Source organism: Zonotrichia albicollis, chromosome 5 (assembly GCF_047830755.1).
Source record: "Zonotrichia albicollis isolate bZonAlb1 chromosome 5, bZonAlb1.hap1, whole genome shotgun sequence".
In the NCBI taxonomy this organism is placed as follows: Eukaryota; Metazoa; Chordata; class Aves; order Passeriformes; family Passerellidae; genus Zonotrichia; species Zonotrichia albicollis.
This window is the reverse complement of record NC_133823.1, coordinates 40,996,112-41,021,710: the sequence shown is the minus strand read 5'-3', so window position 1 is coordinate 41,021,710 and position 25,599 is coordinate 40,996,112. Positions and strand designations below refer to the sequence as shown.

The 25,599-nt window shown below is 33.2% G+C and overlaps 1 protein-coding gene across 4 annotated transcripts in view; it reads left to right on the top strand.

The window, feature by feature from the left end:
* Window positions 1-25,599, top strand: part of TUSC3 (tumor suppressor candidate 3) — a 118,657-nt gene that overhangs the window by 54,920 nt on the left and 38,138 nt on the right. For all 4 annotated transcript variants that reach the window (XM_005483887.4, XM_026791496.2, XM_074541463.1 and 1 more), the window contains exon 6: window positions 6,000-6,089. In XM_005483887.4, the coding sequence (XP_005483944.1) occupies window positions 6,000-6,089 (90 nt within the window). The remainder of the gene's footprint in view (window positions 1-5,999; window positions 6,090-25,599) is intronic.

Genomic DNA, 25,599 nt, shown 5'->3' with positions numbered 1-25,599 from the left:
TGTAGTTATGATTCTCTGACACAGTGCTTTTTTTTCTACCAGTAAACTTAGAGCTTCTTTTTTTGATAAAAGCTTATTAAAAGGAAAAATTGATAAGATGGTGTCTAGTTAAGGAGAGAAAGTAATGCCTAGGAAAATGCTTGTTATGAAGGGTATAAATAAGTAATTAATGTTTAATTATAAATCATTATGTTCTTCATGAATATTTTTTCCTTTTTGAACTTTCAAAACCAAATTAAACAGAAATCCTGGCAAGATATTAAAAGGCTACACAAAGCCCACATTTTCAGCAGAAGTATTGACAATTATTTTCCTCCTTATTGGCTGTTGTTTTTTCAGATGGTATAGAGCTGAAAGAGCACAAAAGCATTTTATAAAAGCTTTAGGTTTGAGTTTTAAATTCTTTTTGGGTCTACTGCTAGGTGGCTAGTATTCATTAAACATACTCAAAATAATATTTTTAAATTCCAACTGAAACCTTTTCATAGAGATTATGGCGTTCAGTGACTGAAAACTGTATCATTGCAAACAGAGGACTCTTGTTTTCTTTTTCTTGTTTTGTTAGAGCTTCTCAGTTTCCTTTGAAAAATTTTCATGTTCCCAAATCTTAAAAAAGGAAAAGGTGGTTACTTTTCATTTAAATGAAAAATGGATTGTGTCACTCTGCCTGATTGAATGATCTGTTGCTAAAGAAGAAAATTCTCAGCATAAAGAGTCTGTGCTGTTTTGACAGAGGATCACAGAAATGTTAATTTGATAATTTCATTGATATAAAAATGTTGTCTCATAGACAGTATTACCAGTAGTGTTTTAGTAGAATATTTAGGAATGCAGTTTTTAATGATGCATCTAGTTTTGATAGACTTGTAGAAGCAAGACCACAGGTTTAATCTCACGCATTGATTCCAGTGCCAGCTCACACAAGACCATCAAATTGGTTTTGCCCTCAGCATTAGATTGCACCACAGCTATATTTGTGGTTTCATCCCCTCATTGAAGCACTGTAGGCTCTGGTAGTATCTTGTATGCCTTAGGCATTTTCTCTTGCAACATTACCCAGAAGAGTTTTAGGATGGCAAACCAGGATGACTTGAGTCCCAGTACATAATATCTCAAAATACGTCTTTAGAAATCACATGTAAAATTTATCCCCTAGATTATTTTGTGCTTTAATTCAAAATCTGCTATTCATCTATGCATATTTTTCCCTCTGACATGCCAACACAAACATGACAAAGGACTTCAGTCCTTAGATATTTGCAGACTCCTGTCCTTTTATGCTGGTAACAAGAAGCAATTCAGACTCTTCAGGATTCTTTATTTCTTAAGCAGAGAGAAGAAAAGGTCGGATGGTATAAACTAGGCAGGGTACTAACAGTTTAGATAAGGAATTGCTTCATTTTAGACAACAGTATGTGTGCTGAGAGTTTCTGTTCTGTTACCTAGACTGTCTTTTGACAGTGTTTTCTTTACCAGGCTGCTGTTTTCTGCGTATAATTTTCAGTTTTACTTTATGTGTATATTTGGGATTTGCCTATATACCTATGGAATCAGGGAAGACAAAATCTGTGCTCAGGTTAGAAGGCAGCTGCCTAGGATTTAATTCTCTTGGGCAAAATATGACAGGTCACTTGAATGAGGAGATAAAGTGTGTGTTTCCTGTTCTCATAGCAGTTAATGGGTATGAGAAATGTGTACTGTGTGGATATACTCCCCAGTACTTGCAGCACATAGTACATTCACCAGCAGTTATTGGTCCGAAGGAGCTTGGAGGGTCTTGTGGCTTCTAGTGACTTTTTCACCCCTTTCTGGAAATGAGGATGAAAAATTAATGTGCTTTATTCAAAGATAAACACTAGAACAAAGGTTTCTCTGTGTGGCTAGGTAGGCATCCTAAAGAACATCAATAAATTCTGATTGTTAATTTCCTTTTTTTCCTATAGTTAGAGGTTTTAGAGATGTAAAATTTAAAGATACAATTCTCTTTGCTCCTGTTTTGCACTCTCTGCTTTAATTCTATCTCTCTTATTGGAGAATCTGTTAAGTGATGGATTTAGAAATGGATTATATAGCTCATAGCATGAGAGCCTTCACTGAGTGCAAAAGCAAGGCTAAACTGGATAAGAAAGGATTACATTTCTTTAAAACAGTAATTCTGAAATGGTTAGAATTTACATATACAGAACAATATAGAAATAAAGTGTAGAACTAGCTGTCATTCATTTTTATTGAACCTATGCTTGAATTTAACTATAATAATAAATGAATCTAAAATTTCATTATCTTTCTTACATTACAGAGTTCTTGGGTCTAAACTTGCAAAGAAATCTCATTATTTTTGTTTTGTATACTATCTGCTAATAGGAAGCTTCTCTTCAAAAGGCATACTAAATGACTTTTTAAGTCTCCAGTTTTGTTTGATGAACTAGCAGACAATGTTAAACAAAACTTGGGCCTTTGAGAAGGTGATATATTAAACACAAATAAATAATTTGCAAGGTTTGCAAGACCAAGAAGTTGAGATACTCTGCTTATGTGCCTGTGAAGTTGTGTCTTGCTTGTAATTCAGTGTTCTGCTGGGACTCTTGGTGCTGAATTTATCTTTTATCTGTTCTTAGAAATCTTGTGATTTACACACAAATGCACCAAGGGTGAGCTTAAAGCAGTCTCCCCCTTAGTGAAACTTAAGGATGGAAGCCATGAAGGAAGCATCCCTTGTAATTTGTTAACAAGGTCCTGCAGTGGATCCATCTACACATGGAGTGTACTCGCCTAGTACACCACTGTTTGGCTACAGAGCCAAACACTCTGCTTGCTTTTATCATTTAGATGCAAAATAAGCTACCTAAATCTGGAAGCTCTTCAAATAGCACAAACCCTGAAAAATATCCTGAACTCCATTGATAAATCAGGTGGCATGCAGCAGCCAGTGGTGTTCTTGGGGTCTGACAAGGAGAAAGAAGGAGCAGATGGTGGAAAGGTGTGTCTATAGTCTTCCTCTCTGTAGAACTGCTGAAATACAGACTCTACTATGGAAAGGTAGCATTGTGATCAGAGATAAGTGCTCAACTTGACTCTTCTCCTTTACTCCAGTTTTCATCCTTTGAACTTTGACAAGATCCAAGAAAACTGCAGAAAGGCACAATTTCTCTGCATATGAGAGTAAATATGAACAAGTTGATAATTTGTAGGAATTAATTTGGCAAAGTTTCTAACTGGGAAAAATCAACTTGCAGTAATGGTTAGTTTGAAATATTTGGATCCCAAAGTATAGGATCCTATGGAAACTATGCCGTTTAGAATGGCAAACATTGTTTATCAGTGTGAATTACAGATGCACTTATACTTGACATTTTCCTCTCCCCACTATTGTGTCTCCTAGTTGCTTCTCTTTCTACATATTATACTGTCTTACAATGTGGTATTTAAAGCATGAAAAATCTTCAGTAGTGTGGGAGATTTATAATTTATAAAATATTTGACTATATATAAAATGGGGTAGAGTCTTTTTGATCTTTCTATATGGAAGCAGATTTGGCCCTAGAGAATATAAATTGCTAACAGTCAAAATTTAAAAATGAGAAAAATTACTTCTCATGGAAAACACACTTTCAGAGAGGCACAGTTTGTGTACTCCATGCATCTGTTATCTTTCAATGTTTGACTTTTCAGTTAATTTTTTGCCTTTCTAAATATCTTTCACGTCACTTTTGATACTTTCAATTTCTACACTTTTGTGCTTTCACATAAGTTATTATGTGAGTCATGACTAAAATTGCAGTATAAATTTCTCTGCTAAAACAATCTGCAAGGTATAGAAATAACTATGTTACTCTTGTCCCAGTAATGTCACAGTATAATCTTTTCATTTTGTTGCATGTTATTAATAAAAACACAATCCGTTTGCTAGCAATCACTACCAGTATGTCTTCATCTGCTGTTAGTTTTTATGCTGTTACATTCTTAATCCTGTTCAAAGCAAAATTTTATAAAAAACACATTTTATATTAAAAATAACAACTTTTTCTTGTAATTAAAATTCTAGCACTACAGCAAAGTAGTAATTAAGCTGTATTTGAAAATGTATTTTTTCTTTCTATTATAGGAGAAGTCTCGTTTATAACACCACAATTAAATCATTCTGCATGCGTTTCTTGGTATCTTAGCATTTCTCTTATGTCATGGCTAATCTTCCACTGTTCTCTCTGGATCTGCAATCATTCTTTTGCCTTGGGGTGATGTGTAATTATGATGAGTTGTCAGCATTCCATGTTCTTTGCTGGGAGGAGTATGATGCTGCTGCTTTCTTCCTCCTTGGTTTAGGGTCCACTTGGGGCTATTTCATGCTTTGTGCTTCTTCACTGATCTGCAACAAAAGTTTACAGGGTAATTCGAGGTGATCAGAATTTACAGGGTAAATTGAGGTGATATTAAATATGTTGGATGCTTCTCCTTTGTTTTCTTTGTTAGCACTAAAACTGTTTTCTATGTGCTTCTATGTCTGTGTTTCTTTATTCACTTATTATTGTAATATTTATAAGATCTCCAGTGTAATCCTGTGTATCATTTCTTGTCATTCCATACTGACGCATTGTAGCCTGTGTTTACACTTCAGCTGTCTCTGCTGTCACCTCATCACTACTGTAATGCATCAATATTTTAGTCCTATCTATTTCTTCCTTAACAGAATAGGGGGGAAAATAATATGCCAACGTGATGTAAACTACATATGGTCACCCGGTCTTTGGAAAAATTGCTGTTTAGCTAAATAGCTACCCCCCATCCCCAATAACCACCTAACAGCAACAGCAAAAAAAAACCCCAAAAAACGACCAAACAAAAAAGCCACCCAAACCCCAAATGACAACAAAACCAAAGCCAGGAAAACCAAGACAGATTTGAATACAGTTTGACAAGATTCCATGGTAAGGTCTTGTTGTTATTTCTAGAGGTAGCAATGCTGCATTTAAAGAGATACAGAGCTACACTAGCTTATGTTTACATCAGAAGCATGTTCCAAAATATTTTTTAAAGAAAACACTCTGAAGGGTTTTAGTAAACCCTGGTTTAGTCAGTCACTGTGGTACAAATTTTTGCATTCATGATCCATCTGCCATATCTTTATGACTTTATGATGCTATTTGGAATATTGATGTACAGTAAAAATGAGCATGTGCTGAAGTTAAATTTTAGCTTTTGTAAAGATTATCTACACTGATAAAACAAAAGACATATTTAGATGATATGTGTTTCCTATTTTTCTCCCTTGGTAATCCAAAATACTGTACTTTCTTCTTTAAAATAGTCTTAATGACTCTTGGTATGACTGGTGTTTGTCATGGATATTCTACAGTATGATCTTCTACAAGGTCTGTTTTTCACTCATCCCTAACCTAACCTCACACTTTTTTCTGTTGGGAATTTTCAACCTTTCCAGCAAATCAACCATTGCTATTTGTCATAGCTGAAATGAATCACAGTCACATAGGACACATAATGAGAATTAAATAAAATAGGACGGATTTGTTTTTTTAATAGCCAGCTTTTTTCTATTACTCTGTGTATAATTTCAAACACATGAAAACAAAAGGGTAAGATAAATATTTGTATAAGATTTAGAGGCAGAAATATTTTCATGGAAAGTTGTATAAATGTTGAGTACTGGTTTCCAGAACATTTGCAATGAATGCCTTCTACTGCTCCAAGTACTTGTCATGTAGATGTGTAAATACGGTGTATAAATTTTGGGTTATTTCAAGTGAGATTTGGAAAATCTGTCTTGAGGTAAGTAATTTTCAGAATGGTAGAAGTCATTAAGAATTTTATGAAAGTAATGCATCTGAAGATACTATCCTAAAATTCAGATAGAGTTAGATGCTGTGTCTGGGTAGTGAAAAAATTACATATCTGAAGCAAGAGTAACCAGCAGAATGGTTTTCTGTTCAGTCCTTCACAGTAAATTAATTAGTATATTGTTTTTCTTTTTTTTTTTTTTCTAGTGTGTTGTATTTGCTATGACATCTGGTCAGATGTGGAATCACATCCGTGGACCACCATATGCACACAAAAATCCTCAGAATGGACAAGTGGTGAGTTGGTTATTTTAGTTTTATTTTGAGGGGAAAGGATGTGTAAACAGTCGCTACAGTGAGTGTACAATTGCAAATAATTGCAGGTCTGTATGTCTGTATGAAAGTCTGTCAGTCTTAAATGTTGCAAGCAGAGTCTCTTTTGGAATTTCAGATCTTTAGAAGGTGCCACCATCTCTGATTTGAGCAATGAAATGAGTGGTTGTGTTGTTCAAACTTCTCTCTCTGCAGCTCCTAGTGGTAGTGAATGTGTAAGAAATTGTTCCATACCACACAATTCCTGCTGCCCAAAGGTAAATGTTGATGTTGTGTCTTTTTGTAGGGATGTGCTTCCTCACACAGTGGAAAACAAATGTTTTGTTTCCTACATTTAGACTACAGAAATCTTTTTTTACATAAACCTTTGAGGTTTGTAACCTCTTACCTTCCTTTCCCAATCATGTCAGTTAGAAAAGGAGATGCTCATGTGCTTTATACCATTTTCCATCATGTCTATAACTCTTCCACTACCTTTTACAGAATACCTTTTCCTGTATCTCTGTGCTTCTTCAATGTAATCTCTTTATCAGCTTTACTAAGTAGTTACCATTGACTCTTGACAAAATTACTTTTATATCCTGCTACTGCTGCCTATAAAGGATTACTTTATTTGCTTCTCCCTGCTCACAAGTTAACAAATGTTCATCAGATCTCAGAAGAATAAACTCTCTTTGCCTGTTAGGATAGTACAAATGACCTTGGCTAGTTCCTAATCACTCCTTGTTATTTACCACTTTTAAAAAAATTTCTTGAGATGGACTCTACAAAACTTGCAATAACCAGGAAGATTTTTTTTTAATAATTCACAATCCATTGAGCTATTTTCTGTTTTGTCCATCACTATTTAAAGGAAACTGTATTTACATCTTAATGAAAAGACTTATCTTAGACTCTCTTTGTGTCATATCTTAATTAGAGTAGGAAAAAATGATGGTTTGAAATTAATTACTGATCTGTGTTTTGTCAGGAATGAAGCAGAATATTGATGTCATAATAGAAGAGGATTTTATCTGTGAACTTTTTTATTCAGATATAGATTTGATTATGTATAAATAATCTCAATAAAATGCTGTTTATGAAAATTTGGAATTTTTCATTACTGCCGTCCAGGAATAAATTTATGACACTTTTCAGTGGAGTGACAGAAGAAATATTGACTACAAAGAGCACTGTTTGTGACAAATTAGTTTTTACCATATCCAATTTTACACACATTGCCTGTCCTAAACCCTTTTTTGAAGTATACTCTGCATTTAATAATTTTAAAATATTCGTGAATTTCTTCTGGCTTGTCTGCATTTTCAGAGTTTGAACTCATGTCCCGCAGGTTTGAAGTGCTACTGCTTTGGGACTGTTAGAGCACACAGCTAAGTAATGGAAATAATGGCAAAAATGGTTTTAAATTCTAGATACTAATATATTGTACTGGTCGAAATGCATTCTTTTCTGGGTTTGATACATTTTATGACTTCAGGTAAGTTATTTGTGCCTCTGATTCACCTGTCTCTCCTTGTTCATATGTGTCAGTGCTCTGACCGTTTTGTATGTGACGGTAAGTAAAACCAGTTAGATTCTAAGAATTAGAAGAATAAATGCAGGATTACCAAGATCCTGCTTTAATTAAGCTATCACTGACCAGTATAGTTGTCATTTAAAGCTCTAACTTGAGAAGTGTTAGAATCTTAATAAGTAGGCTATAAATCCTTAACTATTTTACATTGCGGTTTGTTGGGTTTTTTTCTTCAAATAACACTTGAATATTTTCGTGTTTCATTTTTCTAACACTTATCTATGTTTCTGTGAATTTGAAGCAATAAATCTGCTTATCTAGCCTTCTGTGAGATTTATTCAACCATGATAATTCACTGTAACACTTTGTGAATTGTCACTAGCTGCTTTCTTTACCTCTGGATGAAATTTAGCTCACCACTTTCTTTACAATGTTTCTAGCATTTAGTAACAATTCCAAATTCACATGCCAATTTTTTGCAAGGATTAATTGCATGTAATGCTCTGAAACTTTGTTGACAATATTACCATGGGAATTTCTGGTTTTAAAAGAATGCATGGAATAGCTCACCAAGCTTAATAGTTTTATTATTAGGTTCAAAATTATGGATTCTAAGTTTTTCTTATTTCATATAAGTTAGTGGTTCAGTTCTGTACTAGCCTGATATGCCAACAGACTTTGAAAATGGTAATTCTCTGTCTTCATAAAATGTTCTTTGCCTCAAATATCTCCTGTTATATGCTTTGTTCTTGCTGTAATTTTAGATGACACTTAATTTGTTCTTAAATTCCTGGGGGTTTTTCAAAAGATGAAAGGACATCTGTTTCCTTTGCTCAGACAACACTACTTACTCTTGCCAGTACCTTGTGCACGTAATTTCACCAGTTCTTAAAACTTGGCTTTTGCATTGTGTTTATGATTTCCTAAGCTGTTTTAACTGCATGACTCTACTCTTTGAAGCTTTGAAATATTTTTATATATTTCTGTGTGGTCTGTTCTATAAAGCTGATGGTCTCTCTTATTGCAGTTGTTGTAGGTAGTTCCTTCATTCCCTACTGCTGTCAGCTAATTTCAGGTTTTGAGTCCACATGGAACAGCATCCATTTTTATGTAGAAAGCTGAATCATACAGTAACATTGTTTGCTATTTCAATTCTGGTTTAGGTTTATGAAACTCTGCTAGTCTTCGATCTTGACACGTACTTTATGTCTGTTTTATTTCTGGAGCTCTCCATCTTTTGCCAAATAATCTGGTTAGGATTGGGCACTTAATGACTCTGTTATTCTACAATCTGAACCTGTTTTGCTGGGACTGAGAGTGACAATTAAACATTCTGTTGGTGTCTGTGTGTAAAGCCTTGTGAGACTTCTGATTTTTTATTTAGAGCTTGACCTGTATAGAGCTGGTGGTGAGAGAAGTAGAAATGGAGAAAGCAATTACTTGGGTTTGAGCCTTCTGTAGAGGTAGCTCTCCTGCTATTTAATCAACCTAACAGCAAATAATTCTCACTAGATTTTCATAAACTTTTAAACAAATAGCAGCAATGGCTAAGAGAGCATTTATGTATATCTGCCCATGAGTTAGCTGCCTATTATTATTATTATTATTATTATTATTATTATGCATAAAAATTCTACAATTTTTACTGTGTAATATGCTCAGGATTGCATCTTTAAAATGATTGGAAGTTTGCTCTAAATGAGAACAGGGAAAATGACAAACTTGATCCAAAATGCTGAATTAACATGGTTTCCAAATCTTGTAATTTTCTTGCCTTCTTTTAAAAAAAAGTATTAAAAGTTAGAAAAGTTTCTGTGTGAAGAGGAAAATATGGTATTTTATTATCAGATATTAGGTGGTTTTCTTGTATAAGTTGATGCTTTGTGAAATGGACAATAGTATTATTTGCCACTATATTAATTGGATTTTTTTTATTGTCTTATATTTAAAATCTTGTTGAAATTCCTTAAGTATAACACAAGTTGTGTCCTTAGGAAGAAGTTTGTATATTAAAAGATCTTTTACATCTTTTACTTTATAATATCACAGTAAATATAAATATTTGTTTAACTGTAGAATTTATTCATCCTGGTTTTTTCCCCTACTTACCTTTTGTAGTTTTATAACCACTGATCTTTTGTAGTTTTTAGCCACTGATCTTTACTCACTTCTTTTGCTGATACAGTTATGTAGTAAGCTCTATGTTTCTGAAGTTAAATGAAAAATATATTCGACTGCTGGTATATTTTTTTCATTTGTTAGTACAAAACAAAGGTATTCTGAAACATTTATGCTAAGAACATTAGGATTCTTAATTTGCACTATCCTCCACTGCTAAGCAGGACAAAATGTCACTTACCAAGGTTAATTCTTCTATGGTTTCTGATATGAATCTAATTAAAATCTGTGGAATGGTTTCTTGAAACATTTTTAAATAACAAGTCAGCCTTTCAAGCTCAGTCAGTCACATTAAATTCATTGTCCTTTGGCCTTCAGTGTATCTGGAAGCATGTTTTAAGTAAAGTTTGCCAAGATTGCCTTTGTAATGCCTGACTTTTAGAAAAGTAGCCACATTGATGGTAGCAGTGCAATATAGACAAAAGTCACTTTATTGTGTGATAAATTATTTTGTTTGTCTTGCTTCCAGATAAAAAAAGAGTTCATACAGGTTACTATCAGTACCTAACATAAGAAATCCAGATTGGTCTGACTTTTACTGCAGCAATATTTTGATGCATCTGTTGCCACTAATCACAGCCACAGTCTTGTTGAAAATATATCTTAATATTTTATTGGAATAGCCACTTATTTATAATGGCATGCTGGATTGAAATGAGGAGTGCATTGCTTATGAGTTTTTTTAATGAAATAGCTTTCCTGTTGTTATCAAAACAGTGAGCCTATTCAGAAGCTACAAGAAGTAAAGGGTATCTAAAGCTTTTAAATGAAATTTCTGTCATGATTTAGTCAAAAAAGTTATCAATTGGCAATGCAAGGTTTTTAAATTCAAGGGTGATTGTATCTGGCATTCTGTATAGCCTGTGTTTCTACCTTGACATTAGAAAAGAGGAAACCTTACACAGTATTTGGTACTCTTTTTTTATTGTGGGAAGAATTTACTCGAATTTACTAGAAGCCATTTACTTTCATTTGGAAGCACTATTTTCTGCAGAACAGCTCTTATGTCAGAAATCAGGGAGGCCTCAAAGACATGAATTTTTGAGGTATCTGAAGATAGAGCAATAATGCAATGCAGTAAAATATACTTTAAGGCAGAAAACCAGCATGGCACATGGGAATAACTGGTTCATATTCCTCTGTTGCTAACAGAACAAGAACCATTTTTGTAAAGCCAGCTTAAATGCCGTGCAGGAATGTAGTTTTTCTGTCTTCCTGGACTTTACTGGTTGTGGAGATGCATTTGGTAAGAGCCTTACCTATTAAAACAATAGGTAACTTTGAAGATTGTGTAGTCTGGTTGTTTGCTCAAAGGTTGCTCTTTCTCTTAGACAAAGGGTTTTGTCTAAGAGAATTTTGAATGTCTCTGTGGTTAGAGATTTCCCAACCTATACCACTATTTAACTATCCACAGAATTTTTTTAATTTTATCTTTTAATATATTTTAATCTTTTGTTTTCAGTTTCCCTCAGAAACAGTCATGCTAAAATTTGTCTTCCTCTTCAGTAAAGCTGATTTAGCTGAGTTCTTAATTAGAATTTAACATTGACTTCAATAAAATTTGGACTTGGATGAGTGGTACAGCTTTTGAGAGCTTCTAACAGCATACTTTTGCTTAAGTGACACTGTGATATCACTACAAAATCCACACTGAAAACAAGAAAAATATGCCTGGAGTAATCAGAGATATTTCTCTGTTTAGATTCTGCTCTCTTAATAGAGCCACGCAGATGTTCTTCTTGTACCTATTAAACAATTGTTTTCTTCTAAAATCCTACAATTTGGAGACTGGGGAAGGCAGAGGAGAAGAAAGGACCATATTTTCCATGTTGTGCAACACCATTTTTTGCTTTTTTTGATTGATTATTTTGTGAATATTATCTATTCCCTGTAGAAACATAGTCAATATAATGGGTGCAAGATTCTTTTCCTGAAGTAAAATTTCAGCAGTTGGGAATTGTCTTGTGAACTACTGAGAAAGTCTCAAAATATTTTCTATCCTGCAGAGCCTTCTAGAGTTGGTGAGCTCTTGCCTTTCCATACAGTTTGCTAGTTGGCTCTAATGCTGTCATTTCAGTGTAACAGATTCGCCTCTCTTATGCCTGTGGACTATGCCAACAGAAGGAACGTGCATTTGAGTGTGTTAATGTAAATGAAGCAGCATACTTCAGGTACTCCTCCATGGACTAATTCACCCAGAATCTCTGGTTCAGAAAGATACCTTTTTATTGTTGTTACCCTTTTTTATCATGGTTTTTTATTGAATGTAAGGAACTTTTGGTTGGGTTTATATTTTTGATTTTGTTTTTTTTCTTCTTTCCTGCAAGACAAAAATTATTTGCTATGTGATATTTTATTAAATATAAAATGCTTTTTGTATGTTTTCACGGAAACAAAAATTATTCTGACACTTTTTTAGTCTACCTCTGCTGCCAGCATTAATTCCTTTATTTGGCTGACCTTTCATGTTAGCTGACTGTTACTGAAGGAAGATACAGTAGAAGACGACATAAGGACTAAATTAAAATTAAAGGACTAAGGACTAAATCAAAAGGTAAACTAAAAGGTTTTGTACCTGCAGTCTCTTCTTCTGCCTTCAAAGGCAAGTAGGGTGGTGCTATATGCCTCACCTATTAGATATCAAATATTTCTGAGTTTCTGAACATTAAGTAGCAGTTTTTATGAGTTTTTTCCATTTTTCTTTTCTTTGAATCATTTATAAGACTTTTTTTTTATTTATAGATATTGCCACACAAATTATGTAGATATATGTTACAGTCAGGGATAGACACACAAACCTGCTTTCCTTACATATTTCCTTGTTTTCCTTACATATTCTTTTGAAGCATTATGAATATTTTCAAGGTTGATGATGCTGCAACTACTGTTATTTGTTCCATTAGGTTTGAGATTTAAAATAGTGCTGCTCTTGGTAGTTTCCTTTTTTTTGTTCCCCACTTCTCGCAACAAAGCTGAATTAAGATTAAACAGTCTTAACCCTGGTAGCTGAGGAATCAGTTTTGACTTCATCTGGTGTGCTCAGATAGGCATAACCTATTCCTACACTAAAATTAAAATAGAATAAGCTGGTACTTGGCACCATTATACATATGAACAGAATGTGAAAGTAGGTGCTCTGGTAAAGGCAGGAGTTGACTTGTGGGTTCAACTGTTTTTGTAGTTGGTTGGAGCAGAGGAGGAGTTGGTGGTGTTTGTGACTTCTGTAACAATAGACCTATTCAAAGCAACTGTGAAAATCAACTTGAAGGAGGAACATGTTTGTATTCCTTTTTCTTTTGGCACAATAATTCTTCAATAGCAGAAAAAAGTTTTTTCTAGCTTTAGAAGAAACAATGAGAATCTATCAATAAATTAAGGACCTTGTTTCCTGAGTCTTTTGTATTTCTCAGATTAATAATTTCCTTATCTAGTTTTCATTGGTTGTTTTTGTGCTTCTGTTTATTCTAATTATTGTAATTATAAAAGAATTTGAATGTATACATATATACTTTTGTCTTCCCAGTAGTCACTGTAAAATATCCTGGAAATCTGAAAATTTTTTTGCAAATTCTATAAAGCTTTTGTTACCAGAAATACCATACAACATGTGTTATTAATATTAAAGCATTTTGTTCTTCCATTATGTCCAAAGGACATGTTCAAGCTAAACTATTTGGTGAAAAGTTTGATTTATATTAGTTCCAATTAGATCTTGCTCAAGAATTGCTTACATGGCTGTTGCATTATAAATGCTTATATTTAGAAGCAGACATTGCTAAGTCAATTGTCTTGCTATGTAAGCAGCAAGCAGTATTTCTCAAATAAGTCACCAAAATGTTTGTAAGGGAATTATTGTTTTTAATCTGCTTTGTCCTTATTCTTGGAGTATGGGGAGGACATAATTTAACTTCTACCCTAATTTCTGGTCAGCATTCAAACTTCTTTTACGTTTACATTGTTGAGAAGCAAGTTCACAAAAGGAGTAGACTTTACACAAGCTTTACAACAAGGAATTATTTTTGTTTCACACTAGCCTTTAGGCACACACATCTGTCTGTCACTTAAACAGACATTGCAGGATTATAGCCCATTTAAGGAGAGTTTCCTTCTAACAGCTATAATTGATCTGCTCTTTAAAGATTTCAAAGGCATCTTTGTGAGCTAATATTATGTACAGAAGTGGGTTGAGGAGCAGATTTTGTGTGCATCACCTGCTCTTAGTATTCAGTACTCACAGAATCAAACTTTCATGTTTATTTGAAATATATTGTAGTTCTTCTGTATATGTTTGTACTGAAAAAGAGGCCTTTTTCACTGTTCCCCATAGAAGTCTATCATTAATATTTAAACCAAATCTGTTAAAGGCTGCAGCTCTTCAACTTAAGGTACAGTGCAAATTAAAAAGAGTTCTCTACTGACAGTCTTGCAAATCTAGCTTTTGAGCAAAAAACAAAAGCATGAAATAGTCTCCTTCGTGTTTACAGGTCCTGGGGTCACTTAGCATAGCAAAATGCTCTACATGAAATAAAAATACCACTACCATTAAAAGAAGGAAGTTGTCTTCATTTACAGTCATTCACACTCCTAATATGAGTCAATGTAATGAAAGAAGAATTTGGTTTAAGTTTTCTTTTTTAATTGTCAGTGTTCTAAAAAATATTTCAAAGAAAACAATGCATTCCATAGTTCACATTAACCACAATAATCCCTATCAGATACATAAAAGTAGGAATTTTTTCATAGTTTTCCATGTGGCGAAATACCAGTCATTGAAAAACAAAAATTTCAGAGTAGGTCTTATTATTGATGTTTTATTTGTTTATAGAAAGAGAACACTTCAATCAGTGTCATAATGACTTAATAAATACTATCTGGTCTTGTCATTTAAGATATTCTTAATGCTGAAAATAAATTTCCAGGAAATTTCCAAAAGGAGGGCAGGGAGGTAAGTGGCTTATTTGAAGTGTAATTTGCCTGCTGGTGTTAAAACCAGTAGAACATGATAGTACCCACAGCCCTTTTGGATGGCTCTGTAAAGAACTGGATGAGCATTTAGCTAGAAGTGTGCTACAGTAAATGGAGATAATGCAGGCATTGGATCAGCTGTACAGTTTAATAACAGATTTTAAGAATTAATTGGAGATCAAAATTCAATTAAAATTATGCAATTAGTCATTTACAATCCCAATAAATATTCACTTACATTATTATTAATTAGCTCTGGAAAATAGAGAACTACAAGGCTGTGATGTGAATGAATATTCCATTTCAGCTATTGCTCAAGCTGACCTGTGATCTGCTGTATTGCTCTTACTTTTATAACCCACTGGATCAAATTCTGGTCTACAAATATTTTGACAAACTGCAGGAAAAAAAAAAAAAAACAACAACAGTACAAAGGCATTAATTTGTATTTCTTCTGGCTTCTTTGCCTGTTTGTTTAATTTGCAAATTTCCTAACTCTGCTAAAATATTGGAAAACTTCATTTAGTGAAGAACAAACAATTGAAATCCCTCCACACAAGCTTCTTTAAAGCTGAGGAAAAAAATTAGAAGGAAGAGGTTAAAAACACATTCAAACTAGTCTTACTCAGAGGATTCTTTTCTGTATAAATTTAAGAACATCTGTTCTGAACATGCTGTCTTCCAAAAGGGACAGCATATATAGCACAGGGCAAAATGCATCCTGAAAATAGACAGCACAGCTAGAATAGCAAACACATAACAACAATTTGAAAAAGAAAAGGATAACTGGGGAAAAACCCCAACAAAACAAACAAAAAGCAGAAATATCTTCCAACAGAATTCTGGATTTTATTGCTATAGGTGACAAGTACACTGATTTATTTAGTGAACCTGTGTTCAGTTAACATAAATACCAAGCTAACAAGTTCAGTCCTTATGCATAATATACGTTTAAATTTGCCCTCTTTTGCCCTTTTTCTTTTCAGTCAGTCATCTACACCATATTATATAGTTGTGATCTCAAAAATAATAATAATAAAAAAAATCCGAATTTGTAGTGCGTGGGTATGCAGTAGCAGGAGGCCCCATATGCATTGTCCAGTCATGGGCAAATATATCTTATAAAAGTCTCTCACTTAGGATTTTGCTCCCAGACTTATTTTGTAGTGCTATTTTACCACCTTTTGTATTCAAATGAAGTTTTTAATTATCGGGTGGATCATGCATGCAACATTTAGTACCTTGATTTTGACTTACTTGATCACATATATTAATCACATTCAGCCCATACTTATAAATGGATACTTTTTCCTGTCTGAATTGTTTTCATACAATCAAAACAGAATTTCTGGAAATCCTTCTGACTTTCAGTTCTTCCTGTGTAAAGTTGTGGTGGTTTTTATCTCAGTTCCTTTCTGGCCTCAGCTGAATTCATTAATACCAATTTTTGCACCCAAGTCATCAGCTTCAAATTTCATAAATTAGTTCCAAGATATAGACTTCCTTTATGCATTTTTAAACAGCCTGTTCTGTCCCCTGTTGAGCCAGTTATTCAAACTGCTTACCCCGTTTGTTCTACTCCCGTTTTTTAATACCTTTAAATATAAAGGAATGAAATACCAAAGTCCAGATAAATAGTAGCTTTTTCTTTTTGTCAAGAGCATTAATTACTTTTAAAAAATGATTATATCTAATGGATCTGGAACCTATCTCTTAGCATCAAATGTGCTGTATTTCATCTTATTTTTCATGTTCCTTCGCATGTTTAATTGTTGTTATTTTAAAAATTTATTCGGCAACATTTCATGTTAATGAAATTCTTTTTCCTTCTTTTCAAGATGTGTTTGGTTTCTGTGTATGCTCTTCTGTAGATTTACTCTAACATAGGCAGATAGATTTGTCTCAAGTCAATGCATAAAATTGTTACTGGGCTTTAAGACTCATATACTAGTTTTGGAATTCTGCTTTTCGAGTTTTCCTGCAACTTTTTTTGTGGTATAGATGCATCCTGTCAGCTATGGATACTTGTATTCCTTTTATTCATCATAAACATTCACAGAATTAGGAAATTGGATTATTACCACTATTTACTGCATATTAACTTTTTTTGCTTTTTCTCTGCTTTAATGACTGAAATCTGAGCTACCTGTTTGCTATGGGGCCACCTCAGTTTGCCTCCTGGCAACTTCTATTTTGTCCATAAGTTTCTTGACCTTTTAAGAGGGAAATGTATTTGCTAGTTATTTTCTTTGCATTCTTTCTGAGCTCTGGTTGTTCATTGTATTCCATAGGGGATTGTTCATCAGTTAGTTCTGGAATTCTTCTCCAAAAGGTCAATAATTTATTAATTGCTTATTTAAGATGTGTTGAATATAAATTCAAGATAACTTAGGGAACTTTAATGGTTAGTCTCTGACTCACTCAGTTCACCAATTTTTTCTAGTGTGCATGATTTCCCTTGTTAATTTTTCATTTCATTTGAGCTCTTTTCAAGTGCAAAAATCCTAAATTGAAAGTTTGAAATGTGTTACTATTATTATTTCAGTTTATTTTACTGAATTAGCTCAAGTCATTTTACCTGAAGCTATTTTTGTGTTTCCTGTGTCCTTACAGCGCCCCTTTTTATATCAAAAGCACACTTAAAATATTATTGATTCTTGTGGAATCAGTAGGTAAATGAGAATGGAATCTGCCAGGTGTCATATACTGATCATTGAAATCTTCTCTTAGTAGTATTTGTTTCCACTCTGCCTAGAAAATTAGTCTTTACTCCATAAGGACTTCTTTTTCTGAATGTTTTTCAATTCTTCTACTCTGTAATATCCCTCTCCAAGAGTGGGATCTCAAAGTCCTCTTTGGAAGAGGACTTCATTGTCCTCTTCCAAAGTGTGAAATGTTCACTCACAGCATTCCTAGTTCAGGCAAGGGTTGCTCTTTTGGTGTCCGTGCCACCTTAATGCCCACCTTCTGTACTTTGGTTTGCAGCAAACGGGGCACATGGCCTATGATCCTTTTGCATGAAATAATGCTACAAGGTGAACTTCAGGAATTTGCCTGTACACTCCAGATGGTACTGGTTTGTTCAGTCTGTTGGACCAAAGAGGAAATAGTATGAAATAGAACTATTTGAGACATGTGTAGTGTGTATATTGGGTTTGAATAATTAAAATACACTGCTTGCTAATCTAAACATAGTCTTTGGGTCCACAGCAGCTCAACATAAGCATCTTTGCATCAGTCATTGTGGTGTTCTTCCAGTCAAATTTTGAAATTCATTCTGATGCAAAGAGTGATTTTGTCCAAGAAGCTCTAGTTCCATGAAGATCATTCCAACCATAGATTTGTATCCAATATGCCTGTTCCTAAGAGAAGGTGTGTCTTATGTTTTACCAATCATATTCTGGTAAAACATCATTAAAAGAATATAATCTTGTATATAATAAACATATGTCCATTTCTTGCATATATATATATATGAAAAAAACTAAGATACAGCTTTGAGTTCTGCCTGCTTTTATGTTAGTAGAACTATATTGCTCTTTTCTCTTATTTCTTGAAAAGACCAAATGTCGGTAGGCGTCTCAGAATCTTTAATGCTTTGCTTTCCTAAATTAAGGGCTTTGTAAGACTATGGATACAAAATTATTTGATACGAAAATATATTGTCTACTTAGGTTGAAGATCCTTTCTCTTCAATCTTGTAATTTTTTATTGAGAGTAAAAATGCCTCTTTAAATGAATTTTTAGAAAATGAGTATACCAAAGGGTAAACTTCCTTATTCCAAATTTGTATAGAGTAATTTTGGTACTGAGAAGAGATGTGGTGGGGAATCGGGAGGGTGTCTGTATGTAATTAATAGCTAAGTCAAATTCTCGATAAATTTAATGTATATTTCAGTTTAACAGCTTGACTTACTTTACTTAGCTTTTGTAGTTACAAGTTTGATGTGATTTTGTTTAATTATCAAATTTAATTTCTCAACTGGGAAACTATAAAACAATTTAAAAGCTATTTATGTGTGATAAAAATTTAAAAATGTTTAATATAGTTTAAAATAGTTTAAAAACATCCTTTGTATGTAAAAAACTTTTCAGTGTAGATTATCTGTAATTTTTGGAAGTATTACAGTGGTTGAATCCTGGCCTCTTTGTTATTTATTTATTTTAGAGTACTATGAGGATAATTTGCTTTTTTTAACGTACTGTCAATACAATTTTTCTGTATTTGACATGTCACACCATAGAAATATTTTTTTATCCTGTTTCCCCTGACTTTCCAACACAATTTTCAGTCCTTTAATATTTTTATAATTCTCTAGAACTCTTTGAAAATTTGAGTGAAAATACATGGTCAGGTTGCTACCTAGATCCTAGACATAATCAGTTTTAAAAGCTTAATCTTTTAATATAACTAGAAAACTTTTTGTATGTATAGGTATATTTCCTAATCGTAGTGCTGCTTCTTTTAATTTTAAAGGTCAGTTCTATTATTCCTGAAGGTTTTTTTTAATATGTCAAGTTAAAAAAAAACCTGACTAGAATACTTTCTGTCACACAGTAGTTGCATTTTAATATCTACCCAAATAGAGTGCGTTTCCAAAGAAAGAGTTTCCCAGAAAAGCCATGCTAGATGGTATTAAAAACACCAGTTTCAAGGGAGACAAAAGAATGACCTTCAAACTTTTTCTGACTTTGTCTCTTATCAGTCATGCAAGTGTCAGAGTCATAATGTGAATACTTTGAATTGTCAGTAGAGGGAAGCTTCCTCTTTGAGGTTATATTTGCTGGAACAGAAGAGATAACACTATTATCAGTGCTTTTGTAGTGTAGCCAATTTCTCATTGCATGTACTGAAATTCACTTTTTAATACAGTTTTGATATTAATGTAATGATAAATATGTCAGACTGTTAAAATAAATTCTGAATGTTTCTGTCAGTCCTGATACAGTATGAAATAACACTCTGGTGTCTTTCAGAGATTTTTATGAGCATTTTGGGGGGAAAAAAAAGAAAAGTAGTTTTCAAACTCATTTCTAACCTCCTCTTTAGTAAATTACCATTAAATATGGTTTTTTTCTAGGGTGTGTTGAATTACCAAATAGTTGGAACTTCAAAGTTTAGCTCTGGAATGTGAAATAGAGAATATAAACTAGCACACTGTGTAATACACAAATACTGTTACTTACTATTTGATCACCATCAAAAGAATTTTAGGGGTTTTTTTATTATGCATTCAAGCCCTGTCTTTGAGAATTTGTTTGAGCAGCTCTTCTTGAGCAGCTTGTTAGTTTTATTTATTAAATATTGTAATTTTTTTCTACCTAATGCACAAAATAACAGTCCGTTCAAAAGTATTGTGCAAATTTTGCATGGTAATAAAATTATGCTAAACTTTCACATAGCCCACTTCAATATTGTTGGTATTTACACTGAAATTAATCAAGGGCTTAACCACTACTGGTGGACTGTAGAGAGCTTTGAAGACTATCTTTTCATTTTCATTGATTTACTGAACATTGTTAGCAATAGTTCTCTTATTATTTGAGATAATTTCTACAAGAATTATGTGTTATCTCAACTAAAAGATATAGGTAGTCATATGAATAATTACTGCATTTAGATATTCTGAAGTAATATTTGTATTTTATTTAAATGAAATTCTGATCTTCTAATATATAGGTTAGCAAAAAAGATTCACAGAATTTCAGGTTTCACCAGCAATCACAAATACTTCAAGTGTACAAAAATAACTCTTAAATCCAATAAGTCATTTTTAGACAACAAAAAAATAATCAAATATTTTAAGTGCATGCAGAATTTTGTGTAGGCAGAGTTGTGGCTCTGCTGAAAGCTAGACCTTGTTAGTATAACACAAAATTGACCATATTTTGTAATGGTTGGAACTTTTATTACTGAAGATCGTTCTTTTGGTGTGTTAGCAGTATCCCAAATCTTATAAAGTTGCCTGTTTTCCCTGTTAGCATCACTCAAGAGGCTGATAACAAACATGTTGGTTTTGACAGGAAGATTCCTGCTTAATTTGTACAATGGCCTTTAGATCAAGTTTGCATGTTGTGCTAAGAACTCTTAAGTTGTAAACTTCTGTCAGAGTATTACTGATTTTACCAAGGTACATGGTTGATAATACATATTTTATAGTGTATGAAAGGTTGGACTACATTGTTCATCTTACAGAATGAGGCTAAATTTGGGGTTATTTTTGCTTTGCTGTTTGTTATTACCTTATCTCTTCCCCTGCCAATCTAGCTGCCTTCAGGAAAGCAAAAATGGTTGAAGCAGTGGTTAAGTGCTTTCTTTCTCAGTTTTCCTGTTTCTGATGGAGTAATTAAGTGCACTAAAAAAGATAAAAATATTTAATGTTGAAATCGTATACCTAAACTGGTATTATTTTCAAATATATAAATTCATATTTCTCTTCATACCTTAACAGGTTGAATCTGAGTAGATTTTGTTGTTCTAGAAGGTTCCAAAATATAAAAATAAAGACAATTGAATGAAATGAAAATACAGACGAGATAAAAAATACTTCATTTATTATCCAAATTTTCTTTCAATTATTTAGTTCACATAATGATAAAGAACAGTATTCTTTGAGGAAGCTTCTGAAGACTGTAATCTGCCAGAGTAATTCAGACAGTAGTGGTTCAATTACACTTTTCTGCTACAGAAGGTAGTTGTTTTGGGTTTTTTTTGATGTGTATGCAAAGGACTGTCTTCAAATTTCCAGGTACATAAGGAACTAAAAATTTTTTTTTCACAATGGTCTGACAGCAGCACAGGCTTACTGGTAATGTTTTACTTATGATATCACAGAATAACTTCTAAAAATAAAGATATTGTATCTTTAAGATAGCTGAGCAATTATCCATATTTGAAGCTGCTCTCAGCTTTTTTGCTAGCCAGCTTACCTGTTTCAAAGGTAATTCTAAATTATTTACACAGTGTATATACTAATTCAGGTTCTTTGGAGTTAGCAAGGTGTAAAGGGAAAGGAAGAAGAGATGTGGGCTGGTAGGAAGCAGTACACAGTCATGCTAATACATGCAGGTGCAAAGCATGGCAGCTGTTCAGATGAACTTCTGAGGGACTGTAGGTCACTACAGATACTTATAAAAGATGTTCACGAATAGGGGGCTCTTAAACTGCTTAAGGGAAGACATAAAGATGTAATTTCTAGTGCTGAAAATACCTTATATTTTGGAGTACTTTATCAAGGCAGATGCCACATTCCATATCACTTGAAGGAGTTTTAGGACATGTAAAAGATAGTTAGATGGAATTGGCAGAAACTTGCTTCCTACTAGCAGGAGTTGAGAGATAGTAGTAGTACGAATAGTTGAGAGTGGTAGTAGTATTTAGTACTCAGAGGACTGTGACTGTTCTTCCTGATGTGTGTTCAGACCTTCCTTTCACAATCTTTGAGAAGAGTGAGCGCATACATTACATACAGAAGCTTCTAACCATCACTGTTCCTTCTTGAGGTAGACACTGCTGTAAAAGTTGGAGCTCCATCTGTTAGTTGCATTTTGGAGTAAGCAAGTTATATTCACTAATGTTAAAAAAAAAAAAAAAAAAAAAAGTATTCTCATAACAAGCAGAGAAAAAACTCACCTGAGAAACTTCAACTGCTAAATGTGTGACGCCAGATTGAATATGTAACATTAGGAAGATGTCATTAAACTTTTCTTACATGTTTTTCTTGTTCAATCACTCAATGTAAGTCCTATTTTGGTTCACTAAATAATTAATCTCCAGGTCAGTTTAGAAGGAACTTGGGAGAGAGGCATTTCTAACCACCAAAAATGTGTCTGACAGTTTACCTGCTGAATCTCTTGCCCAAGGTTATTTGCAGAGCCCATTCTTCTATATTGAAAGTTTGATTTTTCTTGTGACAGCCAGTTCAGCCTTCTGCAGCTAAATGTTATGTAGAAATAAATGTTATATTGAAATTCTTTAATATAGAGTAAATGGTTTTACTTTATCATTTGTTCTGTGCAATTAAGTGGCTTACTCAATATTATATATCTTTCTAAATATTAATGTTCTGAAATTCTATCAGCAATAAACCATCAGAATGAAATATTGGCTCGTTGCAATCAATAGCAAAGTGCTTATTGACTTCTTTTGAATCTTTATTTCATCCAAGTTATTTCAGGTACAAAGAAAGTTCTTTGCTCTTCTACAAATATGTGGGACTGGGAATCTGCTTAGGTCAAAGTCACCTTGAGCTGTTTTAACTAGAGCTTCATACCTTGTATAAAGTAAAGTGGTGTGTGTTGAAGCCTTTTGTTTATTTTTGACATCAGTTTTTTGCCTTTTTCTAGTCAATTAATATACTGTTCTTATAACTGAACCATCTTAAATGTTTTGTTTTTCAACAACTTTGCCCAAATTAATAGTGCTTGCTTTCAAGCTACGATCTACTAAAGCCAAGAAATTTATTCTCTTACTGCAGAGAAGGAGAATAGTTTATCATGAGGTATTGTTTTTGCTCTCAAAATTCTGCTTTGCATTTTAGTCTTTGTTAATGAAATTAATTATATAATCTTTGCCTTTGGCCTAAAAACTTATTTATCCAGAGTCATCTGTTTATTTATTTCAAAACAAATATTTTGCACAACTTTTTTATTTTATTACTTGAGGCACAATAATTGAACATTAAATAACTGATTCTGATATTTGAAGAATATGACTAAGCTTATTTTCTCCTTTCTGAGTTGGAAGGAAACTGCAATTTCACAACTATGTACTTGTAGTACTCTTAACTTCCTTGCACACTCTAGTCCAAGTATCAAAGTCACACATGAACAAGCCCTTAAAATATCGTGAGATTTTTTTATTTCACATCAAACAATTCCTAGTTTTCCTTGTCCCAAATGCATGGACATTCACTGTTCAATTTTTTTTTTCTCCTCTTCTAGGTATTAATATATTAGTGTTGCTTCTTTAGTAAAGCTAGCACTTAAAAAACTTCAATATAAGTTTGAATGTAATGATAAATCGGAATGTGTATAAAACTTGTGTTGCTTTTTGCAATCCTGAAACTTTTCAGTGCTTGACTCTTTGAGTGTTTTTCTTGGCGACAGCCGATGGAAGAAACTTGAAATACAGCTTGTCTTGCTGACAGCAGTATTTGATTTGTATTCATTTTAGGCTGGAGTACTTGCTAAGGATAATACAGCAAATAGGTCTGAGGTTTTGTGTCATAACATAAAATTTTTAGTTACTGGTGTTTATATTATATTCAGTGATTGCCTGAAATCATAAACAAAACTTTATAAAAGACATCATCCCAAATGTGATACTTGCTGAAGTACAAGATTCTTAATGGCATGCACTTGCTTTGAAAAAAATGTTCTCACTCTTTATTCTAATAATTAGGAATCATCTCCTAGTGCATTAAGCAATGCCTTTAAATAAGTGACTCTTATACCTGCCTTCATAAAGCATAGATTCAAAGAGTTTGTTACTGTGAAATAAATTCCTATTTGTCAGGTGTGCCTGCTCTCAAACTTTATATTCTAAACATGGAGTGATTCTTGTATTCTCAATTTGTTCTACTAAAGGCTTCATTTTACTCAGTTGCTATGTCATGTCAGCAGTACTTCTTCCAATTTGCTAACTAGACCTAATATACCATATAAAAATTGCTCTGGGCAACACTGAACACTTTTTTTATAATAATTCAGCTGCACAATTCTGATTAGTATAGGCTTATTCTAGGATACTAATAGAAATTTTAAAATCAGCTGCAGCAAATTTATTAGGAATTTGGTTTTGACCCTTTTTTTAAGGTATTCAGTTCTATTTTGATTTTTTTTATAATAATGCTAAGCCTTTTCCTTAGTTCTTTTCTGCAAGTGACTGCTTCTTTGTGATCTTAAGTGTTAATTAGCAAAAACAAAGAGCAAATGAGAGAGATTGTACAGGGATGAAGATAACAAGCTGTTAACATCCAATTATTGAGAGATGCCTCTACAAGAATTAGGGTGCAAATGATATCATATGCCAAAGTCAATAGTAGGGATTTTATTTACCAGTAAAATGGGAGGTAGAGAGATTAGAAAGAAATTGAAAAGAGAGCAGAGCAAGAGAGAGGCCAGGAATTGGAGTTAACTCCTTTAAGGCAGTCCAAAAGGGGAAGATTGACAAGGAGTCCTACCTAGTTAGGAATTCTGTAACTCGATACATTACTGGTAATAGTGTACCTTCAACAAGGCTGCTTGTGCTTATGAAGTTTTTATACAAAATACAAAATGTTCCCGTATAAAATGTTTTCATGGAAGCACATTTTTACATTTACTCTATTCTTCAGGACATAGAGTACAACTCCGTGTAATTTAATCCTGACACAAAACAGAAATTGTGGCTTTATTATTGGTGGGGTCATAAGGGAAATTATTATCTTTTTAAAGTTTAGTTGTATTATCCCAGCTTGCTATTTCTTGCTTTTGAATCTCCCCCTTCTGGTCTAGGAAGACATACCAAACCAATTTGTATGTAACATTTTCTTTTATTTTGTCAAGATTATTTAGTTCACTTGTTAATGTCTCTGGAAAATTTAGTCAAACCATGATAAATGTAAAACTTTCTGAAAAAGACCTGGGAAGCCTAATACATTTTCCTTGATTCCAAATATGAATTCTTTTACCAATTCTAAGGCTAAATTTGGTTGAGACAAAATTACACATCCATAAGATAAATGTGAAAGCTTTTCCTCACACCATTTTTTTCAGTAAAAAGACAACATTAGCAAAAATCAAACTAATAATAGATAAAATGTGCAGTCCTGCTGA